The following is a 17,810-nucleotide window of genomic DNA, read 5'->3' on the forward strand; positions in this document are numbered from 1 at the left end:
AAATCTCACGTAAGATTTGATCCCAAAACTATCAAGTTAAAGAAGTATTATGGACAAGCTTCCTCACCAACTAATCAATTCTACACTTTGATACATTTTAGAAACAACTTTAAATAAAATAGAATCAGAACAAGACGTACTTTTTGTAGTTCCTCAATTTTGGCCCAATTTTTAGGAATTTTTCTCAAATTTGAGGAACAAGAAAGTTATCCAACAGGTCAAGTTATTTTAAAAAAATGAGAAACAAAAATAGGAAATAGGAAACAATAATGTTATCAAACGGGTCCTAAAAAGCGAGTGTTATAGTAACCTCCTAGATCATATGAAAAAATCAAATTTCTAAATTAAGAAGAATGAGTACATTTAAATCATCATCAAATTAAGCTCACATTTGCCCATATAATGATTTTAGTTTATATTTTTTCCTTTTCACATGATGTCAAAATCTAGACAAGACGACTCACTTGACCTTCACATATTTTCGATGATAAATTTATGTACACGATCTCTTATTTATAGAGACGTGGACCTAGGATTCCAAATTTCCGATTCTAAAAGGTATTAGGGAGTACTAATTCAAGTATGGGCCGAGATCATGGCCTACGAGAAGCGAGTCTTGATGGGAGGAAAGGAGATTGTTATTTCGATTTTATCTTTAACAACTATCCCAAATTTATGATTTTTGATCCAAAAATAACTCACAACATATAATTTTCATATGATACAAATTCATGGTGGACTGACACAGAGTATGACTCGATTGATATGAAACTATGGATGTCAAAATTTGAAATTCGATATCACCCCACACTTCGTTGCAGGCATTTAGGTCATTTTTCATACTGAAGACAAGTCCTATTAATATTTATAGAGAGAGGGGAAAAAAAGCGCTCACTGCCTGCAGCACAAAACCAGGTCGGACTTCGAAGTGCGCGGGAACATGCCGATTACTGAAAGGGAGAGACTTTAGGGGTTTCCGAAGAATCTCCAAATATCTTACCTCATTTTCGCCGGAAAATGCACCGAAGAAGGTCATTCATTTGAAAGATTCGTGTTCTCTCCCGTTGCTGCTTGGAGCGCTTACATTCTTCTCTCGTCTTATCGTCGCTGAAATTAGTTCAGTTTTGTTACCGGTAGTCTCTTATTCCATCAATACAACCTATTAGAATCATTTTTTGTCCTTGATCTAGTACGACCCTGTTGATATATATACACATTTAATGATTTTGGAAATCCACCGTTGTTTCTGTCATGACTTTATTTCATGATTTTTATTTGTATGTTTTCCTTTGATCTCGAATTGATTTTGAATTTATTTATGAAGGAAAACTGCTGTAGTATGGCAAGTGCAGGAGAATACCTTTCTCAAATGGACATTTCAGAAGAGGTATGAGATTATCCTCTCTGCTTTCTGCCGTACATTTTCCCGTTTCTGAGGGCCCTCCTCTTCGTTTTGCCTCCGGAATGTTGATATTTCTGATTCCTAGAACACTTCTAATTAACAGGAAAAGGACAAGCTCGTAGCGGAAGCTATACGCTATATCATATTCAAAACTCATCAAAGTTCTGGGTGTCCAATCAAAAGGGAAGAACTTACTCAGCTGGTAACGAAAAATTATCGGAATCGGGGATTGCCGGCTGTTGTGATTGACGAGGCTAAAAAGAAGCTGTCGAGCATTTTTGGTTATGAGTTGAGGGAACTTCAAAGAACGCGGCTTTCATCCACTGGCCAAGCGCATTCTTCCCAACAAAGTAAGAAATGATCGAACTTATTATATTATTTCTCTGATAATTGCGGTTGAGATTGTCAAGCGTTGGTGTGATTTCACTAAATTACTGTTCTTCCGACTCTAATGCGTTCAGGTCACCTTACTGCAATTATAACAATCTTTTTTCTTTCTTTCTTTCTTCCTTTTTTTTTTTTTTTTTTTTTTTTTTGCAACCATGACTTTTGCAAGTCACCACATGTTTCTTTTAACAAACAGGATATTGGTTCAGTCTCGTTTCGAGTCAAAGCTAAAACCATACAATATTTTCAAAATGAGATGTCTTTTTGCAACTTTAGCAAGTAATGATCTTTTGACTGGAACAAGATGTCCTTATGGTTATGTCCATGTGGGTGAGAAATACCTCTCTCTTCTAAGTAATGATCTTGTTATTACTCCTGTCCATGCCATGGGATGTGCACATGCTCTATATTAAGTGTGGTTCAATGATTAGTTTATACCTTATGCTACACACTCAATCTTAAAAACCAAATATCAAAATATCAAAATATCAAAATATTCAAATTTAATCTCCTCCCAGATACTTTATGTGCCTAGGTTGCTTAAACTGTTCGTAAATTCTTCAAAATAGACATCTGACCTTTCTGACATACAATCCTCTTCATTCATTGCATCCCAATACAAGAACTGGAACATGAGAGTTGGAATTTTTTACCATGAAATTCATTGTTATGGGTTGTAGAAAGTCGTGAATTCAGTGGATGTGTAAACTTTTGAATGGGGTTATTAGATTACAAATTTTCTTAGTTGCTCAATAAGCTCTGATTTCATCCAAGGAGTTACTGTTTGTTTAAATGGAAAAAAAGGACCTTTTGTTACTCGGAACACGTGTCAAAATATACCTATTGTAAAGGCTGCCAATCTTCCATCAACTTGCTGCCCATTTCCTATCTTTCTAACATCTGAAATAGCCATCACAAAATTTCAGCTGCTGAAATTACTCCTTACCCCCTTAACTGGCCATTTTATATTTCTTTGGCGCCTCTATAAAGCTCACTACAGTGTAGAAGTACCTTCCTCTAGGATTTCTGTAGCTTTTGTATACATGGACCTCGGAGGATACCTCAACCACATTCTCTTTGAATGTGCCTTTTCTCAGAGTTGTTGGGCTCTAATGCTTAATACCTATAACATCAACCGAGTGTTCTTCGATTCTTGGAAGGAAAATGTTCATCAGCTCCTTTGTGGCATTAGATGGAATTTGAATGTCTTCTTATTGTGGGCTAATGCTGTCAAAGCATTACTTTACGAGTTATGGATGGCAAGAAACCATTGTATTTTTCAGAATTCTTCTCAAAGCTCATCCTATATCCATGGTTCAGTTCATTTAAAGTCCTCTTCATGGTGCTCCCTATCAAAGGAGTTCGAAGATTTCACCATTCATGATATTTTTTGTAATTGGCAGGCTTTTATTTTTCCTTCATAACTATGTTTTCTATAAGTCCTGCGTTTGTTCTAACTTCCTGTTTCGCTATTTAGTTCTTGTATTTCTTTTGGTCACTTGTTAGCTTCTTTATATCTTAGAGCATTGGTCTCTTTTCATCATCTTAATGAAAGTTGAGTGTTCTTTTCTTAAAAAAAAAAACATGGACCTTGGAGTGTTGTATACTTCATAATCACGGCTAGCCCTTGGTATTCTAATCTATATATTATTTCCATCAGTTATGGCTTGTGTTGTAGTGTAGCTTTTGTCTTCATAGATCTTCATCCATTATCTTTTGTATGCCTCATGGCTAGCCATTAATAGTCTAGTTTTCTGATTACTTCCATTTGGCATGGCTCGCTACAGCGCTGTTTCATTATTGGATCTCACTTTTAACCCGTCACTACACATTTCTTTAGATGTTGCAGATGCAAAATCCTATGTTCTCATAAGCAAGCTTCCTGCTGATATTTACAGAAGGTATGTTGAGGATGTAAATACAGCACACATGACTGGTTTTACTTTTGTTGTAGTCAGTATTGTACATCTTGCCGGTGGCAAAATTCCTGAAGGTATGCTTTCTTAACCCGATGCATACTTTGTAGCTTTGAAAGTGATAGAAGGATAGCTTATGCTTGAAATGGATTTCATTCATAAACTTATTATTTTGTCTAGTTCTGGAGATACCGATTTAGTAAAATACCTGCAAAACACGTTGCTTATCAGATAGTGACGATACATTTATGTACAATTGATCAACTCAAAATATTTCAAAGAATTTCTTAGGGCAAGAGTTCTGATTTTTTGCTTCTCTTTCATCATTTGTTTTATGATGGAACGTGGCAATACTCTGCAGAAAGCCTTTGGCATCACTTGAGACGAATGGGGTTGTCTGAAAGTGATGAAAACCATCCGGTCCTTGGAAACATTAAGCATGCAGCTGAGTTGGTTGTCCAGCAAAGGTCAGTAGGCCCTGTATTATATGATAGGGAACTGCACTTGAGAAATTGTGAAGTAATTTGATGATCATTGAAGGTACAGGAAAAACTGGTTTACAGGTGCCTTTTTACTCTTGCCCTGCTTTGTAGATATCTGCAGAAGGTCAAAGTAAATGCTCCTGAAGGCAATATTACGTTCTACGAGCTTGCTGAGAGAGCTATAGACGGACCAGTTAGTGAAAAGATTAAAGAATATGTAGCACAGGTATGCAGCTTGTAGATTGAAAATAAAGGTTCTTGAGTGGTTAATAAGTCATAGAAAAATTTCCTCATTTTAAGATATTCTTTATTTTCTATTGAAAAATAAAGGGTAGAAGAGAAAACACCAAGGTTACGTGGAAAACCCTAGGTTAGGGAGAAAAAACCACGACAAGATTTTTTTTTTTTTTTTTTTTTATTAATTTTTTATACACACTACACACAGTACAAGTACAGATATAAATAGCCATAGGTCAGAAACCTAAGACTGTAGACACCAAGTAAAAGACTAAAATGCCCTTAGGGCTAAACAACATTTTGCAACACTCCCCCTCAAGTTGGGGTGCAGATATCAATAAGACCCAACTTGTTAACATAGGTGTCAAAAGTCTGTCTCGGTAACCCGTTGATGAGCACATCCGCAATCTGTTGACTAAACGGAACATAGGGAATGCAGATACTATCGTTATCCAGTTTCTCTTTGATGAAGTGTCGGTCGATCTCAACATGTTTGGTTCTGTTTTGTTGGGCAAGATTGTTAGCAATATTAATAGCAACCTTATTATCGCAATAAAGTCTCATAGGGTCATGACTTTCCTGATGAAGATCTACCATAACATTTTTCAACCAAATTTCTTCACAAATTTCCAAACTCAAGCTCTATATTCTACTTCGGCATTGCTTCTAGCCATGACACCTTGCTTCTTACTCCGCCAGGTAACTAAATTTCCTCACACAAATGTACAATATCTCGAGATGGACTTTCTATCAGTAATAGAACCAGTCTAGTCTGAATCTGTGTAGGCCTCAATGCATCTTTTGTCATGTTTTTTGAACACGAAGCCTTTTCCAGGAGTAGACTTCAAATATCTCAGAATCCGTGTAACTGCTTCCACGTGTCTTTCAGAAGGAGCCTGCATAAACTGACTGACCAAACTAACTGCATACGATATATCAGGCCTGGTACGTGAAAGATAGATCAGCTTCCCCACAAGACATTGATATCTTTCCTTGTTAACAGGAACATCTTCTACAAATTCTACCAGATTGCTATTGACTTCCACCGGCGTATCTACAAGTTTGCACCCGGTCATTCTAGTTTCTTTCAACAAGTCCAACGTAATTTCCTCTGAGACACAGAGATCTCTTCCTTTGATCTTGCTACTTCCATTCCAAGGAAATATCTCAATCCACCAAGATCTTTAATCTCGAACTCATCTGCCATCCTTTGTTTCAACCTGCCAGTCTCCGTTGAATCATCCCTTGACAAGATGATATCGTCAACATAGACAATTAGAATAGCTACCTTTCTTGGTGTCGACCTCTTAGTGAACAAGATGTGATCAGAATGCCCTTGAACAAACCTTTGGAACTTAACAAAGGTAGTGAACCAGGTTCTAGGAGACTGCTTTAGGCCATACAGAGACTTCTTTAATTTGCAAACTTGATTACCAAACCGTGCTTCAAAACCTGGAGGTGGGTTCATATAGACCTCTTCTTCTAACTCACCATTCAGAAACACATTTTTCACATCAAATTGATATAAGGGCCAGTCTTGATTAACGACAACCGAGAGAAGAATACGAATCGTGTTAAGTTTTGCCATAGGTGAGAAGGTTTCTAAGTAATCCACCCCATATGTTTGAGTGAACCCTTTTGCAACCAACCTGTCCTTATATCTATCGAGAGTCCCATCAGACTTATATTTGACAGTGAACACCCACTTGCACCCGATTATTTTGTGACCTTTTGGAAGAACGACCAGATCTCACGTTCTGTTTGTCTCAAGTGCCCGCATTTCCTCCATAATTGCGGCTCGTCATTCAGAAACTTTCAAAGCCCTGTGCACATCGCTTGGAATCATCACGGTATCCAGACTAGTATGAAGACCTTAAATCTCGAAGACAAGTTACTGTAGGACAAGAAGCTTTTCATAGAGTGCTTGGTGTAGGATCTCGTCCCCTTCCGTAAGGCAATCGGTAAATCTGTACCGACTGTTGCACATTTCAGTTCCCTGTATATCACCTGGTAATTCACTACCACCATCGATCTTGACTTTACAGAGTTCACTACATCACCTTCAACACATTCATTATCATCAAGAATAGAGGTACCTTGAGTTGGTTCCAGTTCTGACTCTTGGGCAACTTCCGGTGGAGCAACAGGGGGAACTATTTCGGGAACTATTTCCTTTCGGAGATTCTTCCTATAGTAGGTTATCCAGGGCAATTGTTCGTAGGGAAGACAGGGTCATTTGTTTCAGGGATAGGCTCAGGAAACAGATCTATAGGAAAAGAGTAGGTGGATGTGTTAGCCTCTTCACTAGTGGTCTCCCCGTGAAGAGGACTAACGGGAAAAAAAGGTTTGTCCTCTAGAAAGGTGGCATCCATGGTGACAAAATACTTTCGAGAGGAAGGCTGAAAACACATGTAGCCCCGTTGATGAAGTGGATACCCAACAAACACACACTTTTGGGCCCGAGGTGCAGACTTACTTTGATGAGGACCATGATTATGAACAAAAACGGTACAGCCAAACACCCTAAGGGGAACATTTGGGAAGAGGCGAGTGGACGAGAAAGACTCTTTAAAATACTCTAGGGGGTTTGGAATTTGAGCACACGAGAGGGCATTCGATTGATGAGATGAGCTGCAGTAAGTACAACATCTCCCCATAGATACGAGGGTAAGGATGCAGGTATCATGAGAGATCGGGCTACTTCAATAAGGTGGTGGTTTTTTCGCTCTGCCACCCCATTCTGTTGAGGGGTATAAGCACAGGAATTCTGGTGGACGATGCCTTTAGAGTTTTAAAACTCACGAAGAGACTGATTAATAAACTCACGTCCATTGTCACTTCGAAGAATGACGATTTTGGTATTGAATTGAGTTTCAACGGTAGTGTAAAATTGTTGGAATACCGCCGTCACTTCAGATTTGTTCGTAAGGAGAAACACCCATGTAAGACGGGTGTGATCATCAATAGAGGTGACAAATCACTGTTTACCTGACACAGTTGTGACATTAAACGGACCCCAAACGTCAATATGTATCAAATGGAAAGGTCGGGAAGGTTTATAGGGTTGAGAAGTAAAAGAGGCCCTAGGCTACTTTGCACGAGTACAAACATCACAAGATAAAGACACACATCCACATTACGAAATAAGTGGTGAGACAGGTATTTCATATAATGAAAGCTTGGATGTCCAAGACGAAAGTGTTATAATAAAAAATCAGTTTCAGAAACAGTATGAGAAGATAACAAACTAGTCCTAGATAAACTTCTAGAAGAAGCATCATCGAAAAGGAAATAGAGCCTCCTATTGTGCTGGGTAGTGCCAATCGTCTTCCCTGAACTCAGGTCCTGAAATAAAATATCATCTGGTGAGAAAACAACTTTGCAATTCAAATTTCTGGTTATTTTACTGATTGATAGCAAATTGTAAGATATCTTTGGCACATGTAAAACATTATGCGAAATCAATCCCTGAATTGGAGACAAGTGACCCTTTCCGGCAACGGGGGCAAAAGACCCATCTGTAATTTGTATTCTCTCATTTCCAGCGTTTGGATAATGGGAGAGGAATTAGTCAGATAATCCAGTTAAGTGATCAGTCGCTCCTGAGTCAAGAATCCAAGATTCATCCCCCTCAATAAAGAAACTAAAGGATGAAAAGTACCTGATTGGACGATATTGTCGGTTCCAATTGTACCTGGATCAACAGGGCTGGTCACCTGGGGAGCACCATCAACCGCTTCACCGATGAAGGCTCGACTGGATTTAGACTTATCATTTGGAGGACACCGCTTGTCATTTGGTGGATGACCGTGTAATTTCCAGCATTGGTCTTTTGTGTGCCTGGTTTCTTACAGTGTTCACAAATTGGAGGGGACTTTCCATTCTGTTTGTCATTCTCAGATCCAGACAACTTGACTCCAAACGCAGCAGAGTCCAAGGTAGTGGTTGCTCTACCATTCATAGCGCTGGTTCTATCCTTTTCTAATATGACTTCTGAGCATACTTCCATAAGGGACGACATCGGTCTGTCCCAAAATCCGGCTCCGGACGGTATCAAATTTCAAGTTCAAGCCAGTCAGGAAATCATAGACACGGTCAACCTCCTCAATCTTCGAATACTGAACTCCGTCGACTGGGCAATCACTTCGCGACACAGATCCATTTCTTGCCACAATAGTGACAATTTATTGAAATGGGACATTACATCAAGAGTCCCCTGCTTGCACTCATGTACTTGTTTCCTCAATGTATAAAGCCGTGAATCGTTCTGTCTCTTCGAATATAGTTTTTGGACAGCTTCCCAAATATCCCGAGCTAACGCTGAATAAAGTAGGAGCTTTCCGATATGAGGTTCCATACTGTTTATCAAAATCGAGCGGAGGAGGGAATCCTCCCCCTTCCACATACGTTCCTGAGGGTCCCTAGGGTTCGGTCTTGGTATCTCCCCGATTAGATACCCGAACTCTGCTGGCCCTTGAGGACCATTTTCACAAATTGAGACCAGGAAAAATAGTTCTGGCCGTTAAGTTTTTCTCCGATGGTTATCCCTGCAAAATTGCCCACAGAACCAGACATAATGTTTGTAATAGGTAAAGTAGGGTAAGCAGTTACTGATGTTTCTAAACATAACGAAAGACCAGAATACACATTTGGATGCAAATCGGTCGGAAGACTTGTCATGGATCTAAAGGCTGCCCCGAGCGCAGAAATCAGCTGCTGCAAATTAGCCAATTGTTGTTGAAATCCCATGGTCCCGCCATAATCCACTGACTCGACTGGAAATGTAGTAGCCATGGGTTGTTTCTGCCCATAAACCTCTGAAAATGTCGTTTCGGATGGCATGGAGGAAGTGACCGACTGAACAAGGAATTGGGCCTGATGAACCAGTTGGACCGAGTTCGATTGGACCAGCTGGACCGGAAATTGGTTTGAAGAACCAGGCAGAAGAACGCCTGGGTAGGTCAAATGGGATACAACTGCAAGCTGTCCGATCAGTGGAAGGCCACGGTACGACTATGCGACGGAGGGAAAGGGGTTGGCTGGATCTGGCCCATCGGCGGCCGACTGATGCTGCACGAACAGCTGGGGCGCGACTACTCCTTCTCCAATCGGTTGCGGCTGGACCTGTAGTGACCCAAGTAGAGATCACAGATATTGGTCGACGACAACCCTGATTTCAGCACTTTGGGAATTTTCCACCGAAGTCTCATCTCCTGCTAGGGTTGACGACTGAACTTCTTCTATCCCATCTACATTCTCATCACCGTGCTCTGATACCATATTGAAAAATAAAGGGTAGAAGAGAAAACACCACGGTTACGTGGAAAACCCTAGGTCAAGGAGAAAAAACCACGATAAGAGTTTTTTATTAATTTTTGATCCACACTACACACTGCACAATATAGGTACAAATATAAATAACCATAGGTCGGAAACTCTAGATTGTTGACACCGAGTAAAAGATTAAAATGCCCTTAACAACATTTTGCAACATTTCTATCTGGAAAAAAAAAATCTTAAACAAGCATGAAAATGAAATGCAAAGTTCCCCTAATCTTTTTACCAAGCCATTTTGGATTACTGGCAAAATATAGACAAGTTTTTTGCCTATGAGGGAGGATATGTTTGGTATTGTCCGACAACGGGATTATGGGAATAGGAAATCTTGGAATACAGGAATAGTATGGTTGGAAGCAGTTGGTATATATGAAATGATATTTGCAGAATGTGATTTAAATTTTTAATCATCTATTTCTATTTTAGATATTAACTCATATTATTTTGATTAATATTATTTTGTACAATAAATTTTAAAATGAATAATTTAAAATTTAAAAAATAAGCATAAGTTCTCATAAATTTGCTCTTTTAAATTTATTATTTGTTTACTTTGAGGAAGACTTGAAAGAACACAAGGAATAAAATCTCCATAATCTTATTGCCGAGTCATTTTTGAATGTTGGCCAAAAAGATATACAGGATATCAGTGTATGAAAAATTAGTTTTGCGTAATTTTTTTAATAGCTCGAGAATTGTACATAATGTGGATGGTTGGATAGACGAACCAACGCTATTATGAATGATCGAAAAGTTTTGCATAGTTTCTCAAGTTGCACAAAAGTGTACATAGTGTAGATGGTAGGATGAATAAAATCAATGCTGCTTTGAATCATCCCCACCCGCAAAGATTTGGAGTTTATCTGTCTAAAGTGATAATTATCTGGTTTATGTTAAACTTATAAACACCTATAACCTTATGTTATTCACTTTCTGCTTATATTTTCAAAAGGCTAGTCAAGTTATAAAAACCAAAAAGGTATTTTTAGAAATTTATTATTGGTTTTGGAATTTGAATAAGAATTCAAACCTTTCTTGAGAAAGTTGAAAATAAGATAGTAGGAAATTTAAGGAGTAAACAAGCATAAATTTCAAAAACAGAAAATTGGAAACAAAATTGGTATCAAGTGGGATCTAAAGTTAACCTCATGCAAGCATCAGTTAAGATTGCTGGTGATTTGGGTTTGTAAAGTTGCAAGACATGAGTTATAGTTTTGTCGAATCTATTATGTGCTGTGGCATATTAGCATCACCGACGACCATGAACATTAGATTTTCCAGAAATTTTATGCCTGTTATTTAATTTAATTGAACTTCATGATCTGACAAACGATCTCTGTCAGCAGAGGCAACCTGAGCTGCACCATTAAATTAGAAGATTGCTTTGTTAGGAAAAATTTTATTCAGACATTATCTTATATTATCTTATAAGTATGGCTATGATTTTCCTGATTAGATATTCATGCTTGCAGATTGTGAATACAAATGTTACTGCAGCAGACAGCTAGCCAGTGTCTCAACTTTTCCTCCAGCTAACTTGATAGATCAAATGGATTACTTGCCATTTTGGAACCAAATGTATCTAGTTAATATATGTGCCTAAGGCTTGATGATTCCAATTGAATATGTTGTATTCATTGCATTAAATACTGTTTGTTACTGTTATTTAATATTAGGGTGGAAGAGCCCATCACGGTCGGTATCAGCTGAATGGTTTTGTTCTACATACTTGGATGTGATTGTACATGTGGCTCTATTTGTCCATCCCCTCTTGACTTGACTAACCACAATTTGGTTTAATTTATTGCATCATAAAAGCATCGACATATGGTAAGTTGCTATGAAATTGGTAGTCTAGTACGACTAGGCTAAATCTTAAGACGAATACTGGAGGTTGTAAATTCTTCAGGTGAGGGTGTTCTGTTGAAAGCTGGACGGCTTGTGTCTAGTAATAACCCTCCCATTGAAGTTGAATTTGATGCTCTAGAAGTAGTTAAACTTCTCAATAGAGAGGATAGTTCTTTAGCTAAATTCAAGATCTTCATTGAAGATATATATACTTTTTTTTTGGGTTGAAAATGCTATTAATATTATACATTTTTGTGTAAACAAATCTGCTCCCTCCTCTCATGGGTGTTCATTCTTTAATCTAAAAAGATGTTTTTTGAAATGTTATTTCTTTGTTTGATTTAGAGAATTGGAGTTTGGGAGATTTTGATTGTTTGTCTTGCGCAAAAACCTATTTGATCCAATTTGTCTATGATGAGTTCAAAGGAGACCCACATCAATTGCAAATCCATGAATGGCTAGAGGGCAGATAATTGTTTCTCATACAACAGTTACTGATTACATCTGAACACCATAAGGGTAAATCTTCAATGATGGAACGATTTTGAGGCCTTGAAACAACTCACTTTACAACATTTAGTCGCTAACACTGACGACATTCGAGAACAGAAGTAGATGTAGAATTCGTCCGACAATGTTACAAACACAAGGTTTTGGGCACAATAACCTCCAGTTAGCAGTACAAAGATATGAAAAGAATGAACACTACTTCAGAACCTACCCTACCACAAATGACTGTGGCATTCGCAGCCCCACAAGCAAGAAGTTACACAGAAGGGAGGGAAAGAGTCTGTTGGTTATTCATTCCTATACACAAATTGGTTCAGACATCATTTGCAGATGCGTAACAAATTTTGAACTAAATCCTACAACAAAAAAATAATTTGATTAGGACGCGTATCCATGTTTTACCTTTGTTGACGAGATGTTGAACCCAAAAACTACTCGAGGCTCCAGATGGCATTTTCTGCAGCTCACCACAGTACCATCCCATTAAGTGATTTGATGCACATCGACAACATTCTCACTGGCACACCCGACTACTAGAGCTTGCATCACCGATTGAAACTGTGGCAAAAGACTTGGCCCAAGCCCTGGCATTCATAGCCCCTCCTTGTAAATTGCTTCTCTTGCACGGATCCTTGAAATGGCTGAATAACTGAATTGCTCCTTTCAGGCATGTCAAAGGTCGTTCCCACAAGGTTCCCAATCTCATGTTCCTAAGGTGCCTTCGCCAAACATATCGGGCATAGACTAAAAGAGTTGGAAAGAAAATATACATCAATCTCATTAGCACAAATGCAGTGGCCAGAGCCAAATATGTCTCTTCCCGAAGTAAATTTTCTGGAGACCTTGCCCATGAGAATGGACAATTTTCCTGCTCACTGTTATCATCATGCTTCTCGTGATTCCATACTTGTCCGATTCTATCTGGAGATATTTGATCCAGTGATGCGGTCTGAATGCCTATAATGAACAGGTAAACCACGACCACTAATATCAAACAATAGAACTAACACAGCATACAAAGTTGGGAGGATAGAATGCTATTCTGCATATTGATGCAACATTAATATTTTCAACAACTTGCACCATATGTGGGTGTCAGTAACTACTTATTAAAGTTTTCTTTATTCATCCAATGTCAGTGCCCTAAAATGAAGGGGGCTTCAAAACCACCACAAGGCCTTCTTAAAAAAATCTACTATGAGATTAGCAAAAGCTAAAACATGAAATTTTATCATAAATCAATGCGTCAAAGAAAACATGTCCAAGAATCAAGATTCGATGTACTTTAATTGATATACAGAAAAGATGGAAACATATTATCAGCAACTTAAAATGAATATTAACAACACGTTCCTTAAGTAACTGAACTGTTTCTTACATAAAATGAAATCTGTTAAGCAAAACAATGTAGACAACTTAACGTGAGACTACACAAATTCAATTCTATGAATCCAAGATAAGTATTATTTTCATGGAAGAAAAATTTAGAGGCAGCATAAATCTTACCAGTAACGTCATTATAGAATGCAACAAGAGAAGGGAGAGTTCGAGAACCATAGTAGCGAGCACGCATTGTAGAATTTAAAAGGAAAAGTGTAGGAAAACCATGAACCCCATATTTAGAAAGTATGCTGCAAGGAAATATGGATTATGTACAGATAAGTAAAAAAACACGATCAAACAATGAAAACTTGAAAAAGTGAGAGTTTAATATGAAACCTTGGCCTGACAGCTGATTCTTGGATTGCAAAATGCGGGATAGAAGGATATAATGAGGATAGTATTGAAAAACTCGGCCTAAAGGACTTGGAGAACGGGCACCAAGATGCATAGAAGAGCACTGCGACGTATTCATAACGGTTTTTATGTACCATATTCAGAGCCATTTGTAATGAGGCTTCATCTCCCTTCATCATAGAAAAAAACAAATTGTTAATTATCCTGATAATTATAACAGTCTGCCTCTACCTAAACTTAACACTCCAGCCGTTTTCCAAATTCAATGTGAAGAACACAAATTCCCAATTCTTGTAATTGCACCCAAAAAAAAAAAAAAAAAAAAAAAAAAAAAAACAGAAAAAGAACCCAAAATTTCAGAAGCAAAAATGCTTAGGATCCATAGTCTTCTAAGCTTTATTCAGTTTTGTGCTCCAAAAACAAACTATCAATAACTTGACTAACAGAGGCAGATAGTCTATAAATCTTCTTATGAATCACAATTCAACCATAAAATTTTCGAAAAGAAAACTGCAAATCGCGTCAAATCCACATCCTAGAGAGTGAGGTAGAAGATACCCTCTACCCTAACACGATGGTCTTAACAACATACAAGTTGGTTCAGATAAGTCCAAAAAACAGAGAACGAAAAGAAAAAGGAGAAAGAAAGTAACCTCAGAAACACCAATAAATTCATAGTGCCCATCCCGACCATGAAAAGGGCAGTTCGAGTTCCAATCCCTAAAGCGAAAGATCGTATCCAGAAAAGATTCAGCAGGGCAGAAGGGAGCTGAATCGGAAACCCTAACCGAGTGGGCGGAACCAAACATCAGGGGAAAGAGAAGAATCCCCATGACCCAGAACCCGGGGGTCCTCATAATAATCACAAGGAACAGAGAAATGGAGGAAGAAAAGTGGAATCAAAAGGGGGAGGGAAGGGGAAAGTGAGAGAAACAGAGAGAGAAGCGCATTCTAATGGGTCAGAAACAAGATCGAGCAGGATCTGATGGGGGGAATGAGCATCTGGGGAAGCCAATTTGGCTGAAAGGAAAAGGAAAAGGAAAAGGAAAGGAATTGAATTGAAAGAGAGGAATTTTGAGGGCTAATGGCATATGGATGGATGGACGGAAGGTGGTGGGTGGAGCGAACCAAAAGATAACGAAGGCGGTGCGCACTGCGCACTGCTTACTTTGGGAAGGACCGTCTCTGATCTGTCTCAACGCGCTCACGCTCCTCTTCCTCTTCATATTATTTTCCCTTTAATTAAATTTTGTATAATAATATTCATAATAAAACATCGTATTTACACCATATATTCTGTCTCTTATACACATCTAGATGTGTATAAGAGACAGAATGTAATATAGTCTCTATTTTAAGACTTTATGTCGAAACCCATAATTAATAAATAAATAAATAAACTTCCAATTTTGTGAGTCAACGTGTACATGGGTTGGGTTGAGTGTATTTTTTGAACCACCTAAAAAATTAGGATTGATTAGGTTGGCAAAGTCTTCAACCCAACCCAACCATTTAAATTCGGGTTGGGTTGTCAGGTATAACTTTTTTCTTTTGAATTAAAAATATGTAAATTTATCTACAACACATGATTAGTAACTAAAATTTCATAAAAATCAAATGTTAAATACCAAATATCTATGATATTTATTACCAAATTTAAACAAAAACAAATAAAAGAAAAATATCACAAACTAATTAATACAAAGTAATAAACTTTAAATAAATATATATATATAGCCCAATTTTTTCTTTAGCCAATCCGCGACCCAACACAACCCAACCCAACAAAAAATATAAAAAATTTAACCAAACTCAACCCATGAACAAAACTAACCTAACTCAATCCTTATATTTGGGTTGGATAGTTTAGATTGTTCGTGGAGTTATTTGAACACCCTTAATGTCAACCGATGGATAGCTCAACAAACATAAAAATATTCTAGCGAATCAAGAATTTGTGATTCGAATCTCCCAATTTCTTATTGAGCTAAAGAAAAACTTTCAATTTTGTCTTATATATGCGTATTTAGTCTCTTGTTTAAGTTTTGTGTTACTTGAGATATGTTAATATCAGCTTATATCATATATTTATTAACTATAAATTTAGGTTTGATATCTAATGAGACTTTAAAACTTTAATTTTATATCTAGTAGATTTGTGAATTTTAAAAAAATTGAAAGTTTAGAGTTTGTTTCTTAGAGAATTCGAAAAGCATGAGATTTAATAAAAACATAGTTGTATTTCATGTTTTAAGATACTCTATAGTAAATTTAAAAATTGAATTCTAAATTAAATCATTGTTTTAAATGTGTTTGATACTATAATATAAATCATAAAATAGTTGTAGTTGTCCACTAAATATTAGTTGATAATAAACTATTATTAATTTATTTATGAACATGTCTTATGTTAAAAAAAATAGTATAATTATTATTTTACAATATTATATAATTTAAAATACATTATATATTACATGTTTTGATTTTTTTAAAACAAATTGAATTTATAACATAATAGATTGTATTTTTCAATGTTTTTATCTTCATTTAATATAATCATGCATTTTAAATATTAAAACTAAAAAATATTGGATATACTAAAAATATAAAAATATTGTTTTTAAAAATTGCACTGTTTGGATCATAGAAACCATAAACAATTTTCAAAAACAAAATCCGAGTTATTTGCTGGACACATATTTATTGAACTCAATGAATTTGAGAATATAAAAAAGAATTTGGATTGCCAACAAAACACACTCTTATAAATTAAATTTGTAATTTTGAAATTTTAAGAACCAAATAAATCCAAACAAACTTAAGTAAACATATAATTTAACTAATTATTTATCACCCTCGTCTTCCATTTTTGTTTTTTATTCTTCTTAGTTATATGCAATGATTTAAAATATCGATAGATACGTCAAATATATATATATATATATATATATATATATATATATATATATATTATTGGACGAGTCATCGATATCGCTAATATTTTCTATAACTGTGCACAAAACATTTATTAATTGCAATATAAATATGAGTACTAATAATAAGATCTATATCTTAATTTGGAAGTAGAAGCAACTTCAATTATTGATTTAGTTTTTTAATAAATTCATTTATTTATAGAAATATTCATCGGTATCGATATATCCTTGAAATTGGAGTCTCAATATCGATATCGACCTCATTTTAATCCTTGGTCATAGGTAAAATTTAAGTTTAACTATAGGTTTAGTTTATGAACTTTCATGTTTGTGTAAAATAAACCATTGAACTATATTAAAAAAAAGTGTTTACTAGGTCATTAAACTTTAAAATTATCAAATAGGATGAAATTTTAATTTTGTGTCGAATAGGGCCCTAACATATTGAACACTTTTTAAAAATAACGTCTCTATTAGACCCAAAATAAGATATTAAGGTCCTATTTGGTAACCATTTTGTTTTTTAAAATTAAGCCTATAAACACACTTTCACCTAAAAAATTCTACATTTGTTATCTACTTTTCACTAATGGTTTAAAAAATCATGCCAAAATTTGAGGATTAAATTTTTTAAAAAAAGTAGATTTTAAAAAGTTGTTTTTGTTGTTAGAATTTGACTAAGAATTTAACCATTGAAGATGAAATTTTCAAAAACAAAAACAAAAAATGAAACGGTTACCAAATGGGGCCTAAACTTTCAATTTTGTGTTCAACAAGTTTGTGACTTTAAAAAAATGCCAAATAGGACAAGGACCATACATAGAATTTAAAATTCAAAGACTTACTATTTCTAAAACTAAAATTCAGGGATATATATATATATATATATATATAAAAGTTGAAAATTCAAACAACTATTAAACTTATTTAATACAAACCTGAAAATTCAGGAAGTAAACTAAAATTTTGCTTAACTGCATATATTTGGCCTTGACGTAATATCAATTTCATCTTTGTA

The 17,810-nt window shown here is 36.1% G+C and overlaps 2 protein-coding genes across 6 annotated transcripts; one reads left to right on the forward strand and one right to left on the reverse strand.

Moving 5' to 3' along the window:
* Window positions 1-765: 765 nt before the first annotated feature.
* Window positions 766-11,528, forward strand: LOC120075353 (melanoma-associated antigen 1). Of its 4 annotated transcripts, none has more exons than XR_005481307.1 (7): window positions 766-1,133; window positions 1,325-1,387; window positions 1,506-1,752; window positions 3,630-3,782; window positions 4,067-4,172; window positions 4,246-4,413; window positions 11,234-11,528. XR_005481307.1 is itself a non-coding variant. In XM_039028659.1 (7 exons), the coding sequence occupies exons 2-7, from the start codon at window positions 1,340-1,342 to the stop codon at window positions 11,267-11,269; spliced, it is 735 nt and encodes a 244-aa protein (XP_038884587.1). In that variant the 5' UTR covers window positions 766-1,133; window positions 1,325-1,339; the 3' UTR covers window positions 11,270-11,528. The 4 variants fall into 4 exon arrangements, 2 of the variants coding, with proteins under 2 accessions (XP_038884587.1, XP_038884588.1); XR_005481308.1 differs by having other exon boundaries at window positions 4,252-4,413; XM_039028659.1 differs by having other exon boundaries at window positions 4,269-4,413.
* Window positions 11,529-12,107: 579 nt separating this feature from the next.
* Window positions 12,108-15,075, reverse strand: LOC120075352 (5'-adenylylsulfate reductase-like 4). 2 transcript variants are annotated; one of them, XR_005481306.1, is made up of 5 exons: window positions 14,510-15,075; window positions 13,839-14,026; window positions 13,626-13,750; window positions 12,522-13,076; window positions 12,108-12,416 (listed from the first exon to the last, which is right to left on the reverse strand). XR_005481306.1 is itself a non-coding variant. In XM_039028658.1 (4 exons), exons 1-4 carry the CDS (start codon window positions 14,711-14,713, stop codon window positions 12,634-12,636), a joined length of 960 nt encoding a protein of 319 aa, XP_038884586.1. In that variant the 5' UTR covers window positions 14,714-15,075; the 3' UTR covers window positions 12,124-12,633. The 2 variants fall into 2 exon arrangements, 1 of the variants encoding a protein (XP_038884586.1); XM_039028658.1 differs by having other exon boundaries at window positions 12,124-13,076.
* Window positions 15,076-17,810: the final 2,735 nt, after the last annotated feature.

The sequence above is a fragment of the Benincasa hispida genome, chromosome 4 (genome assembly GCF_009727055.1).
Source record: "Benincasa hispida cultivar B227 chromosome 4, ASM972705v1, whole genome shotgun sequence".
NCBI lineage: Eukaryota > Viridiplantae > Streptophyta > Magnoliopsida > Cucurbitales > Cucurbitaceae > Benincasa > Benincasa hispida.

What these genes read in the sequence shown, in the direction of transcription:
- LOC120075353 (XM_039028659.1), top strand. Translation starts at nt 1,340, where the DNA reads ATGGCAAGTGCAGGAGAATACCTTTCTCAAATGGACATTTCAGAAGAG. An exon ending in AAATGGACATTTCAGAAGAG is followed by an intron (nt 1,388 to 1,505) that starts GTATGAGATTAT and finishes TCTAATTAACAG; the next exon opens with GAAAAGGACAAGCTCGTAGC. An exon ending in CGGTGGCAAAATTCCTGAAG is followed by an intron (nt 3,783 to 4,066) that starts GTATGCTTTCTT and finishes AATACTCTGCAG; the next exon opens with AAAGCCTTTGGCATCACTTG.
- LOC120075352 (XM_039028658.1), bottom strand. Translation starts at nt 14,713, where the DNA reads ATGAGGACCCCCGGGTTCTGGGTCATGGGGATTCTTCTCTTTCCCCTG. An exon ending in AATTTATTGGTGTTTCTGAG is followed by an intron (nt 14,027 to 14,509) that starts GTTACTTTCTTT and finishes TCTATGATGAAG; the next exon opens with GGAGATGAAGCCTCATTACA. An exon ending in ATTCTATAATGACGTTACTG is followed by an intron (nt 13,077 to 13,625) that starts GTAAGATTTATG and finishes TGTTCATTATAG; the next exon opens with GCATTCAGACCGCATCACTG.